Below are 21778 nucleotides of genomic sequence, written 5' to 3' on the forward strand. Positions count from 1 at the left end.
CGGGGATGTCTTTGGCTGTTGTTGTGCTGGTGTTTTTAGCTCCGTAAGCAGGACGAGGAGGGGCAAAAAAAAAAAAGGTGATGAGATGATGGAGGGGGAGGGGCTTGGAGGAGGGGAGGGAGAGAATATTGGGTGATTGTGTTGCGTTGATGGGCCCCTCGATTACGTTTTTTGGCGGATGGGCAATGAGAGAGATATATAAGCCTCTATTTCTCTTCTTCTATAGTTGATTCTCTCTCTGTTCCTGTTGTTTCTTAAGCACTAAGCTTTCCATCTTTCTTTACTCTAAACAAAAACCCCTCCATCATCATCAACATGTCTCAGCCTGCTCCCCTCCGTCTGGGCTCCGAAGCCCCCAACTTCAAGGCCGACACCACCCAGGGCCCCATTGACTTCCACGAGTTCATCGGCGACAACTGGGTCGTCTTCTTCTCCCACCCCGAGGACTTCACTCCCGTCTGCACCACCGAGCTGGGCGCCTTTGCCAAGCTGCAGCCCGAGTTCACCAAGCGCGGCGTCAAGCTCATCGGCCTGTCGGCCAACACCGTCGACTCCCACAAGGGCTGGATCGACGACATCAAGGAGGTCACTGGCGGCCATGTCACTTTCCCCATCATTGGCGACAAGCAGCGCCAGGTTTCCCTGCTCTACGACATGTAAGTCTTGTTTCTGCATGTTTCTGTCCAACAGACAGACAGACGCTAACAACATACAAACAGGATCGACCACCAGGACGCTACCAACGTCGATGAAAAGGGCATTGCCTTCACCATCCGCTCCGTCTTCTTCATCGACCCCAAGAAGAAGATCCGCACCATCCTCTCCTACCCTGCCTCCACCGGCCGCAACGCCTCCGAGGTCCTGCGCATCATCGACTCCCTCCAGACCGGCGACAAGTACCGCGTCACCACCCCCATTAACTGGCAGCCCGGCGAGGATGTCATCGTCGCCCCCGTCATCAAGGACGAGGAGGCCAAGAAGCTGTTCCCCAACTTCCGCACCATCAAGCCTTACCTCCGCCTGACTTCTCTGCCTGAGGTCTCATAGATTTGGGAGCGTTTGAATGCCTGAAAGAAACAAAAGCCAAAAATTAAATAAAACCCTTGAAAAACAAGAAACCTTATTTTGAGAAAGCAATTCACCGGGCTTGCAATGGGGATGAAAAGTTGTCAGAGGAAAAAAAAAGTTCCGCTAATCGTGCAAAGTTACGGCATGGCGCTCAAGGGCAGTTTTCAGCAAGAAGCACGTCACTGATGTCAAAATGTTTGTTGTTCATGCCACGGAAAGCCTGATGACATGCATCTCTCATCATGGCCTGTGGGGGGCTTTTTTAGATGGGGGCAATGACCATGATGTTGAATAATAAAAAAGATACCAATTTTTTTTCTTCTAACGACATTGTTTGATGATGAGCGTGCAGTATCAGCTGGAAACTCGTATTAAAAGCTTGCGTGAATGCATTAAGAGTGTTGATGTTTTAAATACCTATGTGGTGGGTATGGACCGTTTCTGCGGCTGTCAAACTTAATATTTAGGAGAGCCAATTATAACCCTGCTCTAATTTTGGTGAATTTTTCAAGTTGCATGTGAATGGGATTTGAGAAATGCATTGGATGATGCAGGTTGCGTGCTTCTCACTGGACAGATTACGGTATCATGATTCAACCGATCTTATTTGTTTCGAATGGAAGCTTAATCTCAGCACTAACCTCCTTCATGACTTCAGGATCCCGTTCTAGCCAATTTGGAGATTTCTGAACTGGCATTAGCAGCTTCAGTAGGGGCTCTTGTAAGCTGAATGGGTGAATATCCCCTATTGTCGAATAACACAACTAGCTCCAACAGTCAGGCCAAATCAGAGAAAGCCACAAAGCAGCGTGTGTACTGATAAGATCATGAATTGTTTTTATGTACCTTTCGAGCTCTGATTACCCTGAGGCTTTTACAAATTGCCACAAAGTGCTGCCAACAACCCTCCTCTGCAGCCTCCTGCCATCCTCGCCGCACACCTAGTGAGTGTGTTCGTTGTCACTGTCTTTGACGTGTTGGAGATTCGACACACCGTATGCAATGGTGACTGCCTTTCCACTGGTTGTTTCCACAATCATGCATACGTTGCCGGGTATGGGAGATGTAAATTGTAATAGTTCTTAACAGCGACGGAAACAGGCACAAGGCTGCTAATTCTCCCAAGTATTATGCATGACGACTCCCCATGCCAACGCCCAGCTCAGAGACCACATGATGTGAGTTTTGTTTGCATGATGACATGCTGAAACAAAGAAAATGACATCTAGACACAGCCATGATGCTGCCCAATGGCATATACAGCAGATGATGTGTTTGTTGGCCTCCCGACTTCACCTAACATTGATGTTACCCTGTAGCCTTTTCATAGATTTTTGGGCATCGCATCGATTAATGGCATAATTGCATATACGTTCTTGAGTCAATTGCTCTGTATGCGGTGCCATGAACATTCATATCGAATATATACACTGGGCAGTTACATAAATACGTAAGTGCATGTGGCCGTTGTTCGCGTTCGGTATACTATTGCCGAATCTGGCATCTAATTCGTTGGCGCCTGTTGGTGAGCCATCATATTGATGGCGGCAGAGCCACTCATACTAACGTTTCAGGCCAACGTCTAGCACTTGCATAGGCCATGCATATTGAGTCGCCGATACGAATCATGGCAGTGTCCATGCCCTGGATACTGGAATTTGGTATGCCATCCGCGTGACCCGCCTGGAAGAGAGCCCTGGAGGAGAAAAAGCTGCACATTGCTGTGACTGTACTGTACTGTACTGTAGCTCGCAGAAAAGGAAGAGCAAGAGTCAGGAAAAAAAGGTGGTGCCATCATGATCGACAAAGAGGCTGCTGCGGTATTAATTAGTACGCATAATGAACATGGAACTGCCCTGATGAGTTTGACGGAACAGGCAAGATCCGAGTGCCAACTGCCGGACGGCATGAGTCTTATGCGCGTGTCTTCATTTTACTTGCTTCCTGCTCGTGTTGTTGTGCAGAGGGAGGATTTGCTCGTTGATTTCCCGCGTGTGATCTTATAGAGTCAATGCGATCCATCAATAGAGTAGTTGGGTAGGCTGCTGGTTGGTTGCTAGAGGCTGAGCTTATCTAGACTGGACTGTACGAGTGCTGGAGGGAAATTGAGCCTCTTGTCGGAAATCACGTAATCAAGGGCCTGGATAAGGGGATTGTCAATTTTGACCTGACGTCTGCCATCACCACGACTAGACGGGGCCGTTTGTTTCATGAAGCATCAAAGTGGTTTAGCCTGGAAGCATCTCCATTCCATCCCACGTGCTAATATGCCCGGCTGGACAATGTGGACAATGGGCGACCCTGGACTTTTTGCTTGGCAGCGGTGCGGCAAATGCGTCTGGAGGATTCGAGAAGCCCAGCCACCCAGCATTAGGCGCTCGTTGTATGTACTAGCAATGTCTAGTATAGCAGTGGCATATCGAGCACTGCTACTAATGCCAACATGATTTGATTGTTTATTGCTAGTCTAGTACAGGTACGGGCAATTCCCGAGGCATCTAGAAGGGCGGGAGAGGAAGCGTGTGGAGACGGACATGCAAGGGGATTGGATTCGCCTCGTGCTCACTGCATATGTTGCTGTACGAGTGCTCGTACAGGAGCTTGCGCAAGGAACGTGAAGAATTGACGCACTCGCCATTGTCAAAATGCATAGGTTGACTCCATCCATGTAATGCACTGTACTCTCCTGCAAACGAGCACGCGGGTCCCCAGCGTCCACGAGGTCTTGGGACAATGAAGAAATCCACGCTGGATGGGGCCATCTCTCTCAGCCCCAGCAAACATTGGGACACCGAGGGATCAAATTCGATTCAGCCAGCAGAGCGGCTCCCCTTTCGCTGCTTGGCTGCGTATCGTGGTTCCCACTTTGCGTCTCCGATGCAGCAAGGAGCTCCGTTGTTGCAGTGGTGGTGCCGGTAGTCGCTGTGATGGTCGGCGGCGCGAACACCCCTATTGAGCAAAAGGGGAGAGAGGGAATATGCACTTTGGAGTAGTATAGCACCTGAACACCTCCAGTGCTCCATATCAACATGTCCGCGGACTGCAGATTGAGTGGCCTCCGGTGAGGGGAAATGCGGACCGGGTGCTAGCTCTGGGCCGAGTGAGAAGCTTAGCGGACAGGACAAACAAAACTGGAGGAATCAGTCAATCCAATTTCTACAGTAATGATGCTGAAAGTTGGACATCTCGGACGGGGACGGGGACGTGGACGAGGTGGATGTGCTTGGCCCCACGATGGAGAGTCATTCTGGGCTGATGTCAAACTGCAAAAGAGTCATTCATTCGATCGATGGGCTTGTCTCTCGAGTTTCAACAGAGAGCTGTCACTTTTTGCCGCCTTGTTTGAAGGAAGATGACGACAATCGGAGGATACACGTACCGTAGACAGCCCTTGTCCTGCAGTCTTGACCATCTGGAACCGCCATTGAGCGCTTCCCTGCCGCAGCGCCCCTGGCCGTCGCATGCACACTAGCAGTAGTCGAACGTATTTTCTTCTTTTTTTTACATCATTCCGCTGCCATCATATTGCATTTGACCACACGCAGGCGAGCGAATACGGACTGCAGCAGGCCCTGCCTTGGCGCTGGCATGGCAGGGCATCGAATGGGATGGGATCCATTGATGGGATGGGATGGGATGTACTCGTACGGTACACGCGGAGGTACCTGGTCTGGCGCTAATTGGTGGGTGCTCGAGGGTGTACCGCAGAAGGGCCTTATCGAGAGGCCTTTGGTAGTCCCTGGTCTGTCTGTATTTTTGTCGATGCTGGCTGGCTGGCTCTTCTTATTCTTCCCCTTCTTCTTCTTCCACTTCTTTTTTTTCTTTCCGTAATCCCCCTGTAAAAACAGCACCCATCTTACCCATCTTACCTTTTGTAAATCCTCGTCTTCAACTTTATTCTTTCTCTCTCACGCCCTCACAATCTACTACCACTACTACTGCTGCTAATTTCCAGTCTGCTCCAACTCTCCAGCCACTGCCTCCAGCTACTACTAACTGCTAAAGCCCCCCGCTGTCCAGCCTATCAGAACCGCCTGTCACCCTCTGCCAGTAGCCTGTACTTGTCCCTGTAGTTCTTCGGCAAAGCCCACAACCCCCCTTCTTCGCGTCTGTGCGTCTGTTTTCTGGAGACTGTATTTTTTTTTTTGTTGCTCGACCTCCCTCTGAGCCCACATCGTCAGCTCCATCGCGCCAAACGGGCTGCGCACATCACAAGCAACGAAGTGCGACGTTGGCCCTCAGACAGTTTCGGCTGCCGTCTTTGAATGGTACGTCATGGCCGCTTTGAATCTGAATTCTCCCTTGTGTCGCTCTGCTCTGCTCTGCTCTGCTCTGCTCTGCTCTGCTCTGCCAGCTTCTGCTCTGCCCCGTCCCCGTGCCTTCTCTGCCTTGCGAACTGCGAGCCTCGCTCGAATGCCACATCATCGCGCACTTTGGACACATTTCACGCCTCGCCGGTCCCACGTCGCTCCTCCCCCTCCCGCTCGAGATTCTCGGTTCCCGGATCGTCTATCCGGGCTCCTGAAAATCGCTGCCTCTGCCGGGCCTGCAAGAGACGGAGGTTGTGGCGAGCGACCATCATTGCTTTTCCATCTCGACTGGGCCACGGTGCGGTCAGGGAAAATCATCCCCCCCTGCCTCCCGGCCTCTTCTTCTAGGACCCAAGCGGGTGGTCCTAATCCCCATAGTTGCTTTGGCCAAGAAAGGGCTGATCCCATCTGACAAGCGTTCTGGAAAGGGATTGTCACTGTCACTGTCATCTTTCTCTCACACATACACTCTCTCTCTTGATCCTGTCATCATCACAACCCCCTTCCCTTTCTTCCTCACCTGCCCTATCCAGCGGCGTTGCCTCTCCTCGGCGCCTCCAGAAGCATTGGTTGGTGTCATGGCCGAATTTGCACCACTGACTGGTTTTCAGAGCCCATCACCGAATAGCTTCTACACTTACTCCGGCTCTGGGGCCAATGACCCCCGTGCGCATAGCAGCAACACCGACAGTACCTACCGAACAGCCTCCACTAGACTTCCTCGAAAGCCGTCTCTCCAAACCGTCCAGGGCCACGCGACCTCACCATCCGGCGGCGGATCCTCGTCTCACCCTTCCAAATCAAGAGCGGCGTCCGTGTCCAGGCTTCAGCAGCAGCATGGGCGACAGCTGAGCCTTCAACATAGCCTTGAGAAACCATTGCCAGAGCCGCCGGCCTCGACAAGTCCCACAACGCCTCCGACGGCGACCCACACTGCCTTCGACAGCATTTCGCAGAGCATCGGTGCCGTAGACCCGCGCTTCGTCGAGTCCCGGTTGGATAATAGAACAAGCCCCATGGACTCGGCGGGCTCGGCTGGCGTTAGCCAGATGTACGGTGCATCGGGCCAGGAGAATTTCTACACGCAAGAGATGACGAACAACATGGGCGGCGGCGGCCTGACCGCTGCGAGATATGCCAGTGCTGATGAATATAGAGAAGCTCATAGAGATGCGCATAGGGAGCCACATAGGGAGGGATTAACTCCAAGGAGCAACGGCTCTGTATCGGCAGGCATGTCGCCTGCGATCGTGCAGCAGCCTCAGATGCAGACTCCCTCTGCCACCCCAGTCGGCGGTCCCTCTCAAGGAGCTGGGGGGTCTTCAGCACATCTGTCGGGTTTGATGTGCAATGTACACCGAACGACGGGCCAGGAGCCCCCACCGCTGGTTGGAGCTACTACGACGATTCTTGGTGACAATTTGTACGTGTTTGGCGGCCGGATTCTCTCGCGAAGCCGTCCCGCGCCCTTGACTTCTGACCTGTACGAGTTGGATCTCATACGCCGCCACTGGACGCGACTCGAGGTGACTGGTGATATTCCACCGCCGCGATACTTCCATTCCATGTGTGCTCTCGGAGGCACCAAGATGGTTTGCTATGGTGGTATGTCCCCGGCGCCAAATCAGCCTATGGGCGCAGATCAGCAGCAGCCTGAAGTTACCGTCATGTCCGACATTCACATATACGACGTCCCGACAAAGAAATGGTCATACGTCCCGGCACAAGACGCCCCCCAGGGCCGTTATGCCCACTGTGCAACCATTCTCTCGTCCTCTGCCACGTTTTCGTCCAAAGCCGCCCCTCTTTCTGCTCTCCAGCACAACCCATCCAACGGCAACCCCAACGAAGGCCGAATTGGTATCAACATTGACGGCTCAGGAGGCGCCCAGTTGGTTATTGTTGGAGGACAGGATGGTGCAAATCACTATATCGAACAGATCAGTGTCTTCAATCTGAGGAGTCTCAAGTGGACGACGAACCAACCTCTGGGAAAGAGTTGCGGTGCCTACAGGAGCGTCGCTGCTTCGGTGCCTCCCGCTGTAAGTGCGAGAATTGGAATGAATGCCCAGAACGGCCAGCAACGCACCGATAGCACCGCTAGCCAGGAGCCCGGATCATCAATGCTTATTTATTCCAACTACAACTTCTTGGATGTCAAACTCGAGCTCCAGATTAGGTCTCCTGACGGGATCTTGACAGAACGGCCCATGACCGGCAGCTATTCACCACCCGGTCTTCGCTTCCCGAATGGCGGTATCATTGATACTCACTTCGTGGTCAGCGGGACGTACCTCACATCATCGAAGCAGGAATATGCGCTCTGGGCTCTGGACCTCCGTTCTCTCACCTGGAATCGGATCGATGCGGGGGGCAGCGTGTTCAGTCAAGGCAGCTGGAACAGGGGCGTCTTGTGGAACCGACGGAATACATTTGTCATACTGGGCAACAGGAAGAGGAGTTTGGTCGACGACTATAATCACCGACGCATCAATTTCTCCAACGTTTGCATGGTAGAGCTGGAGGCGTTTGGCTTCTACGATAACCCGCGCAAGACGGACCCCATGTCTGGCTTCATCTCAGCCAGCAGTCCTTATTCCGGGTTGGCCCTGAGCCTTGCGAAGAAAGCTGGTGCTACCGCCGGCGGCCGCTTCCACTCTCGGGCGAGCGAGGACTTGGGCGAGAAAGTACTCTCATTCCGGGAACTTGCTGACATGGACATCCTGTGTATCGGTGGCGAGCGGATACCTGTCAACTCTCGAATTGTTGCGCGGAGATGGGGTCCATACTTTGTCCAGCTTCTGCGAGAAGGCACCGCAACGCAGGATGGCAGCGACGCCGTGACCCTGCGATCTGGCCTGTCGAGCAATCCCCTGCGCGCGTCAGCATTGACCATCACGCCAGGCCGAAATTTCGACGATGCGGCAACGCTGGTTGGCAGCACGGTAGGCTCCGTAGGAGGTTCCATCTCAGGACCGTCTGGCGGCTCTGGACCGACGATTCATCACGGAATAGGAAATTCGACCGCACAGAATGATGATGCAGTTGCAGCCATCAACAACGCCCCGACACCTCGCAGCTTGATGCCCAATTCAAGGCCGCGGTGCCTCTATCTTCCACACACATACCTGACCATTCAGGCTCTGCTGCATTTTTTGTATACTAGCTCTTTACCCTCGCCGACCTCCTCGTTGTGCACACCACAGATCCTCTGCTCTCTCTTACAAATCGCGCGGCCATACAGAATTGATGGCCTTCTCGAGGCCGTTGTTGAGCGCCTACATGCTTTGCTCGACAGTAGGAACGCAGCAGCAGTGTTTAATGCGACGGCCATGGCAGCTGGTGGCGGCCGGGGCATCGACGGATCTCTGAATCCCAACTTCTTCGTTGGCAGCCTGGATCCCGTCGGGTCTCCGGTGTCGACGTCAGACTTTTCCCTCAGTGGCACTACTGCCAACGATTCCTTCTCGTCGGACCTGGCTTCGCGTACAGCAAGCTTGAGTCTCGCTCCTGGTATGCAGCATCCGGCACGTTCATCTAGCGGCGAGATCTCGGCGTCAACGAGCGCGAGCGGATCCGAATGGGGATCGGAGATGGGTGACAATGACCGCGAGGGTGTTGTCTGGAATGGAGAGCTCAGCAGTGTCATTGGCCTGCAAAAGAGAGGTCTCCGAGGACTGATGGAGGGCCGAAGAATGAGGGAGAGGACAGGAACAGGAACCGGAGGCGCGGCAGGCATGGGGGCCGCTGGCATTGCAGGCTATGGCGGCCAAGCTAGTGGCCAGCGTGTAGGATTGGGCATCGCCGGACCGTGATCGGTGGAAAGAAAAAAACAGCGGGAGATGGCGAGAAAGAGGAGGGAAGAGAAGGTGAAGGCAAGCTTGGGAAACTCTGATGTTTATATCATGAGCGATTTGATTGATCATCTATGTAGATATTCTTTTTTTGATTGGAGGAAATGCGCTTTGTTCTTTTTCTTTTTGTCAAGATTGGAGGATCTCTTCCAGGTATATATAAATGAGGTTACGAAGCATCGGCGGGTCATGTTAATGCAATGGCTGATGAAACGGCCGCGAATTCGATCCAGCGAGCCTAGAGCCAGTGACGGAGATTTTCTTTTTCTTTTTCTTTTTTCCTTTTTGTACTACCCTCCTCCTTTTTCTTCCTTGTTTTATTCTTACAAAAGCCAACTGATTGATACACGATTTGAGACTTGGGGGCTTGTAGTATATATATTGCTGACTATGTAATAGATACATGTATGAAATCGCCTACTCGAAGCTACTTGGTATGAGAGCCACTCAACGCTATGTGCCCTTATTATCGCCTCTTACCGTCAGGATCTTAAACCAGCTATAGTTTGACTCTACCCCCTTCGAGCTCTTTCCATTCCTTCTCCCTAAAGGGCACATACGAATTACCCCTGAGCCAGTACAGCTCGGCTTCGTCTTCGCCCGCTGTCGAGGTTGGCTTCACGCCTGCAGCTCGCAAGGTCTGCTTCTGCTGCTTATTCGTTCCCGTGGTCTGGCTTCCCACGCCCACATCTCGAACGAGGCGCAGGAACAAAGGACGAGCATACCGCGGCAGCTCCGCCTTGACGTGGGCAGCCAGGCTCTGCAGCGTGGCGTCATCGGGCACGGGGGTGTTGAAGGCGATGGCGGCACAGCCGGCGCGGCCGTCGTGATGCGGCAGCTGGACGCCGTAGACGTTTGCCTCGCGGACGGCCGGGTGGAGGCCGACGACCTCGCTGACCTCGGTGGTGGACACGTTCTCCGACTTCCACCGGAAGGTGTCGCCGATGCGGTCGCTGAAGAAGGTCAAGCCGCTGGCGTCGCGGCGCAGGACGTCGCCGGAGCGGAACCATGCGTCGCCCGGGGCGAAGACGTCGCGCAGGATCTTGGAGTCGGAGGCGCCCTTGTTGTTGAAGTAGCCCTGGAAGCGCATCTGGATGTCCTCGGGCGGCAGGCGGTAGAGCATCTCGCCGGGCTCGCCGGGCTTGACGCGGCGGCACCGGCCGGTCACGGGGTCGCGTGCCGGTGCGTCGGTGGTCCAGTCGACCTCGACGATGGCCGCGCCGCTGCCCAGCAGAAGCGAATAGAGCCAGCCGGAGCGTCCGATGGCGCCGCGGCCAAAGTCGTTGCTGCTTAGGTTCCACGTGGAGCCGGGCGACTCGGTGGCGGCGTAGAACTCGGCAATGGTTTCGATGCCGAAGCGGTCCTTGACGCGGTCCCAGATGTCCGGACGGAGGCCGTTGCCAAAGGCGGCGCGGACGAGATGCTTCTTGTCTAGGTTCTCCCCGGTGACGGGGTCCAGCTGCGGAGGAGCGGCTAGCAGGTAGCGCATCGTCTCACCAACATACTGGATCGACGTGGCCTTGGAAGCGCGGCAGTCGTCCCAGAAGGTCTTGGTGGAAAACTTACGGCCGAGGGCCTGAGTTGAGCCGGACACGAGGGTTGCACAGAAGGAAAGGAGGGCGGCGGATGAGTGATATAGGGGCATGCACTAAAAGGCCGAGTTAGGTTGATGTGCTGACGAGCTGAGGAGAAGAACAAAGGGATACTTACCGTATACATGATGTCGCCATTGCCACGACCTAGCAGTGTTGATGCCATGCTCCCGCCATAGATGCATTTCCCCCATGAAACTACGGCTGGCTTGGGCAGGCCTGTGGTGCCTGAGGTGTAGATGAGCATCGCCATGTTAGCCATGCTATCATCTGATCTGGCTGAGTTGGGGGCTCTCTCCGGAGCTGTTGACGAGGCCTCAGCCTCAGCCTCTGACGTGAAGATGACAAAGTTGACGTTGGGTAGTGCCTGCTTCACGCTTTCATCGTCGAATTTGGAAGCAACAGCAGGATCTATGAGACACAACTTGGTCTTCGCCGCCTCAATACAGTGCGATAAGGGCTTTCCGGACAGGTTATAGTTGATAAACGCCGGTTTAGCACCTATCGACCACAGAGCGAACCAGATGACGATGAAGGTATCTGAGTTTTCAAAGTCCATGGCCACGACATCCTGGGGCTTGACGTCGAACCGGGTCCTGATCCAGCGGCCATACCGCAGAATCTTGTCGTAGGCTTGGGCATATGTGTACGTCCTGCCCTCAAAGATGAGAAGTAGCTGGTTGGCGAGGCGAGGATTTTGGGCAGAGGCTTCCAAGGTGTAGAAGAGGTTGATTGTGTCGTGCTTGAGGCCGTGACGGACACGGAGAGTGGCCTTGGCGATACTTTTGATGAGCCTTGCATCGTACCAGATGCTGCTTTTGGCGTTGAGGTAGGCCAGGGAGGCGGCCGCCGCGGGGAGGAGGATGGGAAGAGGGACTGGCATGGCATTTAACGGTTTGCCTTGATACCTTGAGATGTAATGGGAGAACTTACCTGGCATTTTGTTTTAGTGTGGGAGTTTGTATAAAGTGAGAGTTGCTGCTGAGGATAAAGTGAAGCAAGTCCGGGATCAAGCCGTTGTTGGACCTGTCTGGCTCAAGTTGTAGTCAACTTCCCCTCAGTTTTGTTTTCAGTCTCCTATAGGGCCTATTGTTTCTCTGTGCTTTATTTACTAGGCGAATTAAATGTCATAATGCCCATCCGGATAGGGATTACCGCCGATTCGGGGTTGATGAGCCTCGGCATTCAGGGTAAATTGTTTCCTAGATGAGTAGGGTTGGAGTATCGAGGCGCATGTATATCAATGTACCCCGGATTTGGCGACACACGTACGCAATAACACGACGCAGACACCAGAAAAAGACAAACCAAGCAAAATGCCACGCCGCATTGGAGAACTGGACAGATAAAGACAAACACACAATGGAAAAAAAGAAAGAAGAAGGAGAAAAATCTCCGGGCCAACAATGGAAAGACTGTTGGTTGAGTTCGTCTTCAAAAACCCCTGCGGGATAGTATTTTTGGCCAGGGAGGGCGGGAGGCGGACATGCGGCGGTCGAAACGCGGCGTTGTGCATACTGCATGTGTACTGGTAGCATGTATGCACGAGGGAGGGATCGGTGTTGGTTAGGTCCGCCGCGGCCGGGGGCTATGGGACGGTAGGGGGGCGAAAGGCGTGGTTAGGCTTGCGAGAAGTCGATGCGTGAATGATTCAGAGTCGTGGTGATGGTGTAAGTGCCGGTATTGGAGGACGGCAAAAGCATCCAATCCGTTCGACGGTGATGAAGTACCGCCCAACTCGACCAGACACCATCCCGTGCTTTGCTTTGACTGCAGTTCAGATAGACAAACTATCTATACCGACTCAGCAATAAGGAGTACCTCCGAGTACATGTATCAAACTCCAGGACCTTTGGAATCTCCACACTATCTTCCACGGGATGCCTCCCCCCTTGCCTCGATGAAGACGCGGCCGGCCGGACCAGATATTCGTACATCACCCCGACCCTCCGCTCACCAACAAAACCCCCAAATCCGTTTGTCCCTTAAAGCGATTAATCGCGGGGAAACACATCATCATCTCATCACTTTCCACGGAACCAGATCCGCGCCGCGTCTGGTCTGCCCTTGGCGGCTTCGTTGCAAGCGATGCCTCGGCTCCACGGGCTAGCTGGCTTCCTATCCCCTGCGCTGCCGTGCGGGGTTCGTCCGCAGTGGATCGAGCAAGGGTTCAGCTGCGAAGCAAATTGGCTGCAGAGAGAGCCTAAATCCGGACGAGGGTTGTGGACTTTGTAATCTAGTACGAGTAGATGCCGGACTCTGGGGGTCTTTGAGGACGTCTGATACGCCAATCCAGAAAGCGAAAGCGAAGGCGATGGTCGCCAATCCCGATCCCGTGTGTGCGTGGCTGTTCACAGCTGTGCAGACTAGGTCTAAATAGTATAGCAATTCGGCGCTATAGATGCCTCGGAGACAGTGCATCTTTGGGCCATTTTGCTGCTTGGTGGTCCTTACCAGATGGAAATGGACAGCTTCGCATGCTGTGGAATAGGATTGTCGCGTGGCCGGTTACTTTGTGTTCAGAAGTTTAGCTTGCTTTGTGTTTCCAATGCCGTTTCCCTCTTCCGCATCTCTCTCTCTTTTTTGGTCCAAGGGTTCATTGCGATAGATGGCATATCTGCGATAAAGTCCGTAAAAGCTTGGTATCCCATTTCAAGCTCTATTCCTCATCTTCGGTACAATTCTGCAAGCAGGTTCAAAACGCGGTCACTGATGCGTGTCTTCGGCCTCCTAAAGAATCCATACGCGCTGTTGAGTTGGTGATCTAACGGGTCATCAATAGCAAGACGCTCAAGTGAGAAGGTCTATTATGATACCCAACTATACACAAACATACATGCGGCTTGATCAAAAGGACTGCTGCCACTGAATAACTGCTGCGCAACCGAAAGACTGATAAAAGCAGTTTTTCATCATTTGGTGATTATGAGCTCTTGGTTGCACCGTAGTACCTATTGATGAACCTCGGCTGCCGGCCGCACAGTGCTCGGAGCTGAGCCGAGTGTATTGAGACACGCTTCGGCAAGGGTAATTGAATTCCGACGTCGTATATTCTGGTTGCTCTGTGCAATGTGATCTGTCAAGTGTTTGGAGTCCCTGTCTGTGGGATACAAGTGGAATCAAGCAATCAGACATGATGCAAGGTAAGCAGGATTATGAGTAATGAAGGACTTCATAGTCCGGATATCGATCGTGCTTCGGGCCGCCGATAACAAGAGGAGCGTCCTCATGGCTCATGTTAACCATATTCCAACTTTCGCACTCTTGTCCCATTTTTCGCCGCCCATTAGGCCATGGATATATGCGTGGCACACGTACAGAAATCGTCCCTGGTCAACCGGTCGGAGAATGACTGGCATGCGTAAACTAGAGATGAGCGCAACAATATCTCCCACCTGTACTATATCTGGAACAAGCCCAATCTCTCTATTCTCTGTTGTGACAAAGCGCTTCCTTTGGCAGGTGTTCATGATCTTTAGTTGAAATCTCGATCCTTCGCCCTTGGTAAGCGTAAAAAATGACTGGAGTGCAGTAGACGATCGTGGAGGTGTGGGCTTTTGCTGCATTGTCGTAGATGCATAGGCCTGGATAGCTTCCAACCAAGGCCAGAATGACGACTTGAGATTCACAATCTCTTGTTCAGTCTCTTCGGAGCTGTGATACTCCAGTAGCGTCTCACACAGGGCGTACCGGCTAATTTCAGCATGCTTCCCACTTGACTGCGATCTTGCAGAAGACGCGAGATCAACCCAACTGGTAAAGACTTCAAAAGCTGCATGAATGTCTTCGGCAGTGTCATCCAGGTTCCACCCATTGTTCGCTTCCATTCTAAGGCCATCCCAAACAAGCCTCTCGTTTATCGCTGAATGTTGGCGGCTTTTCACAGACAGCGGTTGTCCGACCTGCCGTACGCGGTCGACAATGGATCCCTGTATTTGGATACGAAGCGTGTTCTCTGAGAATTGCAGGCTCGGACTCGACATTCCACTAGCGGTAAACGGTTTCTTTGTAACGATCACACGTTGATCGGTTGCAGTCCAAGCAGCATCTCCCCAGTCTACCGTCTACGAGGGTAACCCTGCTCTCCGATTCTCTGTGGGGACATGATGGAGGAATTCCATGCAAGAGTCGTTTGTGAAACATGCCACAGTGGCGGCTGCGTAGATTCGGCCCAGCGTTTCCGAATAATCTGGAGCCGGAACAATAATATCCAGCTCTTGGAATATTCCAAAAAGGGCAAAGATTCGATCTTTTGGATCTGTGCATTTCTTCTCTGTACCGTATAGTAGAATCTCCAACAGGCTTCGTTTGTTGCTGCTCTGGTTCACAGCTCCGCTACCCTCTCTCTTCTCCGCCAAGAGCCCACTCAAATGCGCCTGCAATCGCATAGCAGAGTGCCAGTCTCACCATTTGTAGTCTGATGCTCTCAGCATATCCAGGGCAATAGCCAAATAAAGCCAAGGGAGAGAAACGCTTCCATGGAGGACTCGTACCAGCTGTTGTGATGGCAAAGCCACTCCTGGATTGTCCACATGCGAGAAAACCATGATCGCTTAAATAGAGGGCCAATTGGGTCATCTGAATCCTTCTTCACCTGTAAGCCGAGCAAGATCGGAAGACATCTTTCAATGCGTTCCTTGTCCACGCTCATAAGGGCAATATCTTCCAAACAGCCAATGGCCCTTTTGCTCGGTTCGTCCTCTTCTCCAAGCCACACGATTACCTCTGCAGCCTGCTTATAAATGTCTCGCATGAGTGCGACCTGAGCGCTGCGTTCGGCTATGGATGTCTGATCGATACAGATCCCATCGATCCATAAAGTCAGGTCGTCCATGCTCCTTAGTCGCCGGAGAGCAGCCATGCAATTTTGCGTGATGAGCAGCGTGGCACCATCGCATTCAATGGGATGTGACGGAGTTTGTGCGTCCCAGGAGTAGGAGAGTGCCTTGAAAACCGGGTTTGAGTCCAGGGCAACTTCTGCTAGAGTGCATCTCAAACCATCTGTTAGATGAGCCGCAGCTTCGAGATGGATCAACCTTATTGATCTGGATAATGCGAGGGGGATATGCTTGTACGAGGCCATATCTTGTGGAATCGCCTTCTTCGTGGCCAAGCACCATGGTTATGAAGTGGTCAACACAATCTGATATTAGCGGAGGATGACAATGTCCTCGATGACAGCTCATGTGACTTGTTTCACGTATCGGAGTTCACACACGTGATGAGAGAACCAATGCGCCATCCCATGCCTTGGTGTGTACACAACACAAGATGATAGTACGATATTGGCTGGTCTCGTTCCAGCGGATTGGAGAACCAACGATTTATTGACATGTATATTCCAATGGAAACAGCCAACTAGAGACTGTCCTCTTGTTTCTCTTGGCTGGCATCACTGTATCTTGTGCAAGTATTGGTCATACAAAAGCGAGTACTAATCCGGAGAGCTCTTGATCGAGTATGGATGGAATCACATACACGCTGTTTCTGGTTCTGGCGTAAAAAAAGTCCTCTCGTGTCTATGCGACGGTGTTTCACAAACTCTTACCTGTTCTGTGAATTATAGCCTTATCTATGGTTATAACTTTGTAATTGAATGCCGATAAAGCCGGTCAAAGGGGCCATCTCGAGGTCTTCGCCACAGTCCGGAGTCGACATGGTTCGAGATACACTTTATATGAAATCGAATCCATCAATGGGAGCAATCCCTGGAAGGCTAGAACATTGTTAGGCCGAGACCTAAAATATAGCTTCTCTCATCGCCATGCTACTAGGTGCAGAAACAGGAGCATCCTGCAGATTTGAAGCTGTCCAGGTGATATCTCAATGCAGTCTCATTTCAGCTCCGCCACACCCGATCTCCCGCGCGCGAGAGCTTTTCCAGCATCGCATCAAGTGTCCAATGTCTTGATAAACCAGGTACGCCTTAGCCGGCAGCAAATTACCATGCCTGGACGATCGTCGCCAATATCGGGCTAGCTGTCTCAATAGTTCGGCCTGCGCCAGCTATTATCGCCACAATATTTGCGCGCTATTGCGCCAGCTGAAAACTAGACAGGCAAGACAGGAAACCGTGAGGCATCCAGTACCAGCAAGCATTGTTATAGGAGTAACACATATTTAAAAGCCACAGTCTTGGCACTGAAAATGTTTGATGGGAGGGTGAAACCCAAGGCGTTGAAGCAGAAAAACCATTGGTCAAATCACAATGGCGGCTCAAAACAAGTTCACAACCTGTACCTTTATTCTCAAGAAGTGTGACTTTTCCAGTGCTTCGCTCGCACCAAGTGAGTCGTTCCCCAGTTATTGGGTGTAACTCATATCAAAGCCACATTGCTAACCTATCCATCAGCATGTGTTAAGAACTTTTGTCAAGGAGAGCCATACGGCTTTGGCTCTTGCACAGCGGACTTCACTGGCGTACCAGCAGAATGCTGTTCGCAAAGCACGGTTGGCGATGTAGCACAATGCATGGCCGACTTTCAGCAGCAGCAGGGATATGGCATCTTTGGCGATGCTTGTCTTTCCGTTGAGCGATATGTGACCGAATGCGAGAATGCCAACTCCGAGTTTGATAACGCTTCCTTCAAGCAGCAGGCTGGGTGTCTTTGCCATGACAGCAAACGGCAACTATGCTCCAGACACATGGGATAATGCGGTGGCCACTTGCGTAAGCACGGGAGAGAGCGCTCACCCGACCATCTGGAGCGCTTTGCAAAAGAATTCCCAAGTGATTGGTCTTTGTACCAAGTTTGCTGGCGCTGCTGCTCCAACCGGCCCCGCGACAACCGGCCCCATCCCGACAGACACGGCGAGTTTCGCCTCTACTGGTGATGCATCTCCAGGAACGACAGCGGCCGACACGGCAAGCCCAACTGAGACGGGTTCAACTCCTGCTGGAACAACAGGCTCGAGCGATCAGACTCCAGCACCATCCAGCGCAACTAGTGCAGCTAGTAGCAGCGCGGCTGCGACAACCACGACGAGCAGATCGGCGGCGGTCAGAGTTGGAGAGGTGAGTTAAAGACACTAACCACTTTTTGCTTGTTCGAATGCATGCTGACTTCTTCGGGATATGTAAAGATGAGCTATTCTCAAATCAAGTTGGCAGCCGTAGGCCTTGGACTGATGTTGCCCGCATTTTTGATGACGCTGTGAGGGGAAAATCCTTGATGATGGACCTAACCAGACAGATGGGCTCTACTGAGTAATGATGAGATGCGGCGTTTATGGATACCTTTTGTGTTGATTTATTTGATTTCGAGGTTGGTATCATGAAGGCTGAATGAATTGTGGCTTTGATCGTTGAAGTACAGAGTACGGAGTAGTAGCGGCCGTTAGAACAGATAGCGCCTAATTGGAGATTCGTGGTTATTGTGTGACCTGATAGATCATGGCAATTGTTTGAACAAATTAATCCATTTTAACGAGACTGAGGACAAAAAAAAACCCCCTAAAGATATTAGGCCGTGTGATGTGAAGAAGAAGAAGAGCTAATGTGAAGTTGTCATTATCACATCAGATGCGTAGAAATGCTGCGGCAGGCAGTGACATTCACGTGACTGCGCTTGTACCTGAATTAATGCCACTTAGCCTCCAACTTCCATCGCGTCTCAAGCAGCCATTCAGTTTCAGAAGCCAATTCGAGATCCAGCTGCTTGCATATCTTCCAGGACGGCAATCATGGCGCCTGGGGAATTAGGGCAGCCGCAGGCATCCGGCGATTCTGCGCCTGCTGCTCCATCGCCCACCTTGCCCCCTCCTGAGAAGCCGCCGGCAGTCAGACAACGGTCATATGTCGTGCTGTCCTTCTGGCTGGTTGTCCTGCTGCTTGGACTGCCCATCTGGTGGAAGACAACGGCGATTTACCGAGCCGAATTACCTCTGGATAGGATGCTGAAGTGGGCTGACGGCAAGGTAAGAGATCAAATCCCAGACCCTGAAACGGCGCCTTGTCCCCTCCAACTGACGCCATATGCTGCACAGGCTTGTCGACCCGTCTTCCCCCTCCAGATCTCGATACAGGCCGATTCCCTCCAGGAGCAAGAAGCTCAGAATCTTATCCGGCTGACCCAACATGCATTGGACGATCTAAACGACTTCTCCGGCCACCACCTGCGCTTGCAGCTTGCGCCACGGAATGCGCCTCTCCCGAGAGACGACTTTCAAACCGCCTTGACGATTCGCCTCAAACCGGGCACCAGCAGCTCGGCCTCACTCAACCAGGAATCTGCTGTTCTCGACATCACTTACCCACCCAATCATGTCCCATCTCTCACTTCGCCATCATCCCCGCTTGCATCTTACATTACGAACGAGCTCCGAGCCACCTTCGCCGAAGAACAGTCCATTATATCATACCTCCTTTCTACATCTTCCATGTCCACCGGCGTGCGTCCCCAAGGCCTGAGTGCTGAGGCTGCCGAGGCTCTCTCTAAGCGGACTACTCGATCTCTGCGATACGCTCCGACGTACCATCTCACCTTTTCTCTATTCACCGATAATGCGCTGCCCAACACCTGGGATATCGAGACTGCATTGGACGAGTACATCAGGCCAATGCTGGAGGTTCTGCGCCCCATCCACAATTTTACTATCGACACACAAGTTCAGCTGTACGCCATACCCGGTGTACAATCCCAAGTACTCAGCAAGGACCACCTATCCTCGTTTATCAACGCTGCCGAGTGGCCGCTGTCTCCATCTATTGGCAAGGCGCCGACGGTCAACTTTGTCATATATATTGGAAACCAGACAGTTGGTCTGGACGCTGAGGCCGAGACATCTCGGTCGTGGATGATTCCCCAATGGGGCACCGTATACTTGCTCTCTCTACCCGACACGGAGAGCCATGTATCGACCGCAGCGCTGAAACAGCCCATGCTTACATTTGGTGGCCATTTGCTGACACTAATGGGCACTCCTCAGTCAGGATCTCTGCCCTTGAGACTCTCCACCCTTGGCCGTATTCGATCTACCGATCTTTTACTTCGTGCATCATCTACCCTAGGGTCCCTTGCGAGATTGTCCCTCGCACTGCCCTCCATCTCGATTCCTCGCAGCGTTGCAGATGGTGTTTCAAAGACGATGCACCACTTGGAGCTGGCTTGCGCCGATCTTGGAGGGCCCGAGGGACTGATGCATGCGAGAATTGCCGAGGAAGAGGCAGAGAGGGCCTTCTTTGAGAAGAGTATGGTGGGACAGTTGTATTTCCCAGATGAGCACAAGATTGCCGTCTATCTCCCATTGCTTGGGCCGGTGTTTGTGCCTCTTATCATGGGGCTAATTAACGAGGTGAAGAAGCTGATAAAGGAGGCTAAGCAGAAAGCACTGGATGCTAGAACTAAGAAACAGCAGTAATAAATTTTAGATCTTTTTTTGATTATATGAAATAGAAGATACCCACGAATCCGGTTCCTTTCCCACTCTCTTTTAATGTCCTCTTTTCGTGATATTATGACGGATTTCTGTGCTGCTTGAATGGCTGCCTTACCTGCAAATCAAAGTGACGTCGCAGCCAAGCTAGCTAGAGCGAAGCTTCCCGGCGAATAACTGGAGCTCCGGCAGTCCCTTGAGCAACCGAAACTTCATCTCCACCACTAAGACAAAGGCCGCTGTAGACCTTATTATCATTCATCCCTGGCGACCGCCGCTCTTTGCCGCCTTGCTCAAAATGCGAAAAAGAAGAAGATGCTGCCCGAGCCTTCCTTCACGCTAACAATCCCCAGCATCCACGACGGCACGGCGCTGGATTGTCGAGTCTATCACCCAGCCTCGTTGTTTACAGGCGCGCGCGGCTCACAGCACGGGGCGGCGCCTTGGAAACGACATGCGGCTGTTTTTGCGCATCCGTATGCTCCGCTGGGCGGGAGTTTCGATGACGGACTTGTAGACATTGTGGCATCACAGCTGCTTCGCAAGGGGTATCTGCTGGGGACGTTCAATTTCAGGTGCGTGTCGGGGAGCTGAACTGAACGAGGCGCTCGCATTTGGGCTAATGAGAGGGAAGAGGTGCTGGGCAATCTGGTGGACGGACATCGTGGACGGCAAAGCCGGAGCGCGACGACTACATCAGCTTTGTTGGCTTCATGGCGCATTACGTTCATCGCCTTGTGTCGTCTGGCGTAACTGAGCAGCAGGCGGCGTCAGTTAGCCAGCGTCCTGTGTTGCTGATGGCAGGCTACTCGTATGGAGCCATGATAACGACACAATTGCCGCCTCTCAATGAGCTTCTGGAACGCTTTGTTTCGCCAGACAGTGGATCCAATGCTGCTCAGATTCGACTGCGGGCTGAAAGCTGGGCTGAGAAGCAGAGCCAAGCTCTGCGGGAAGCTCGCGGTGCTACGATAGGTGGACAGCAAAAAGCCCACGGAACCACGAGCAATCCAGCTACTCCACAGGTACCGGCAAATGGCAAACTCTCGCCGGTCAACGGCTTCACCATACCCCAGCCAGCCTATCTGCTCGTGTCTCCACTGCAGGGTCTCGTTACGCATCTTGCTACCATGTCCTTGGTGCCGTCGGTATTCGCAAGGCGAAGTCCTCCTCCGGAAGATGAAGCTGAGACTAAGATGGCGCAAAATCCCACCCTGGCCGTCTTCGGAGATGGTGATATCTTTGTCCCTGTGGGCAAGCTGCGCTCTTGGGTGGCTCGGCTGAGCTCGCAGCACGCATCACAGTTCCGTGGGCACGAAATTGCGTCGGCTGGTCATTTTTGGGCCGAAGAGGGAGTGTTGTATTCCATGCTAGATTTGGTTTGTGATTTTGCGGGTAAGCTGTACGACAGCAATTAGAGTGATGGGTGCCTATACAAAATGGGAGACTCGGTCATGGATCAATGTTTATATGTTAGATAGACCTGAATGTAACAAATGCCATTATGATAGCAGGCTTCAATTGCTTTTATTAGCGTATTATAATACTGGCCTTCACCTTTTCTAGCCTGTTGTACACA

General features: G+C 52.5%; 7 protein-coding genes across 7 annotated transcripts; 4 read left to right on the forward strand and 3 right to left on the reverse strand.

The window, feature by feature from the left end:
• Nucleotides 1–315: 315 nt before the first annotated feature.
• M431DRAFT_100403 (hypothetical protein) lies at nt 316–9193 on the forward strand (the record flags this gene model as incomplete). The annotated part of the gene is made up of 4 exons (XM_024911202.1): nt 316–656; nt 720–1038; nt 4067–4099; nt 6563–9193. The coding sequence occupies 4 exons, from the start codon at nt 316–318 to the stop codon at nt 9191–9193; spliced, it is 3324 nt and encodes a 1107-aa protein (XP_024767948.1).
• A 269-nt stretch (nt 9194–9462) lies between these two features.
• M431DRAFT_331526 (hypothetical protein) lies at nt 9463–11895 on the reverse strand. Its single transcript, XM_024914365.1, has 3 exons — nt 11758–11895; nt 10943–11700; nt 9463–10880 (listed from the first exon to the last, which is right to left on the reverse strand). The coding sequence occupies exons 1-3, from the start codon at nt 11762–11764 to the stop codon at nt 9732–9734; spliced, it is 1914 nt and encodes a 637-aa protein (XP_024767949.1). The 5' UTR covers nt 11765–11895; the 3' UTR covers nt 9463–9731.
• Nucleotides 11896–14057: 2162 nt separating this feature from the next.
• On the reverse strand, nt 14058–14807 carry M431DRAFT_11086 (hypothetical protein; the record flags this gene model as incomplete). Its single annotated transcript, XM_024911775.1, has 1 exon — nt 14058–14807. The coding sequence occupies one exon, from the start codon at nt 14805–14807 to the stop codon at nt 14058–14060; it is 750 nt and encodes a 249-aa protein (XP_024767950.1).
• A 443-nt stretch (nt 14808–15250) lies between these two features.
• On the reverse strand, nt 15251–15907 carry M431DRAFT_100327 (hypothetical protein; the record flags this gene model as incomplete). The annotated part of the gene is made up of 1 exon (XM_024911193.1): nt 15251–15907. The coding sequence occupies one exon, from the start codon at nt 15905–15907 to the stop codon at nt 15251–15253; it is 657 nt and encodes a 218-aa protein (XP_024767951.1).
• A 1125-nt stretch (nt 15908–17032) lies between these two features.
• On the forward strand, nt 17033–17982 carry M431DRAFT_501356 (hypothetical protein; the record flags this gene model as incomplete). The annotated part of the gene is made up of 4 exons (XM_024918008.1): nt 17033–17111; nt 17177–17428; nt 17466–17839; nt 17908–17982. The coding sequence occupies 4 exons, from the start codon at nt 17033–17035 to the stop codon at nt 17980–17982; spliced, it is 780 nt and encodes a 259-aa protein (XP_024767952.1).
• A 452-nt stretch (nt 17983–18434) lies between these two features.
• M431DRAFT_128637 (hypothetical protein) lies at nt 18435–20244 on the forward strand. Its single transcript, XM_024912376.1, has 2 exons — nt 18435–18741; nt 18811–20244. The coding sequence occupies exons 1-2, from the start codon at nt 18508–18510 to the stop codon at nt 20182–20184; spliced, it is 1608 nt and encodes a 535-aa protein (XP_024767953.1). The 5' UTR covers nt 18435–18507; the 3' UTR covers nt 20185–20244.
• A 189-nt stretch (nt 20245–20433) lies between these two features.
• On the forward strand, nt 20434–21708 carry M431DRAFT_513847 (hypothetical protein). Its single transcript, XM_024920110.1, has 2 exons — nt 20434–20774; nt 20834–21708. Exons 1-2 carry the CDS (start codon nt 20515–20517, stop codon nt 21615–21617), a joined length of 1044 nt encoding a protein of 347 aa, XP_024767954.1. The 5' UTR covers nt 20434–20514; the 3' UTR covers nt 21618–21708.
• Nucleotides 21709–21778: the final 70 nt, after the last annotated feature.

Source organism: Trichoderma harzianum (assembly GCF_003025095.1).
Source record: "Trichoderma harzianum CBS 226.95 unplaced genomic scaffold M431scaffold_27, whole genome shotgun sequence".
Taxonomy (NCBI): Eukaryota; Fungi; Ascomycota; class Sordariomycetes; order Hypocreales; family Hypocreaceae; genus Trichoderma; species Trichoderma harzianum.

What these genes read in the sequence shown, in the direction of transcription:
- M431DRAFT_331526 (XM_024914365.1), bottom strand. An exon ending in ATGGCGACATCATGTATACG is followed by an intron (nt 10,881 to 10,942) that starts GTAAGTATCCCT and finishes TCGGCCTTTTAG; the next exon opens with TGCATGCCCCTATATCACTC.
- M431DRAFT_128637 (XM_024912376.1), top strand. Translation starts at nt 18,508, where the DNA reads ATGGCGCCTGGGGAATTAGGGCAGCCGCAGGCATCCGGCGATTCTGCG. An exon ending in TGAAGTGGGCTGACGGCAAG is followed by an intron (nt 18,742 to 18,810) that starts GTAAGAGATCAA and finishes TATGCTGCACAG; the next exon opens with GCTTGTCGACCCGTCTTCCC.
- M431DRAFT_513847 (XM_024920110.1), top strand. Translation starts at nt 20,515, where the DNA reads ATGCTGCCCGAGCCTTCCTTCACGCTAACAATCCCCAGCATCCACGAC. An exon ending in CTGGGGACGTTCAATTTCAG is followed by an intron (nt 20,775 to 20,833) that starts GTGCGTGTCGGG and finishes ATGAGAGGGAAG; the next exon opens with AGGTGCTGGGCAATCTGGTG.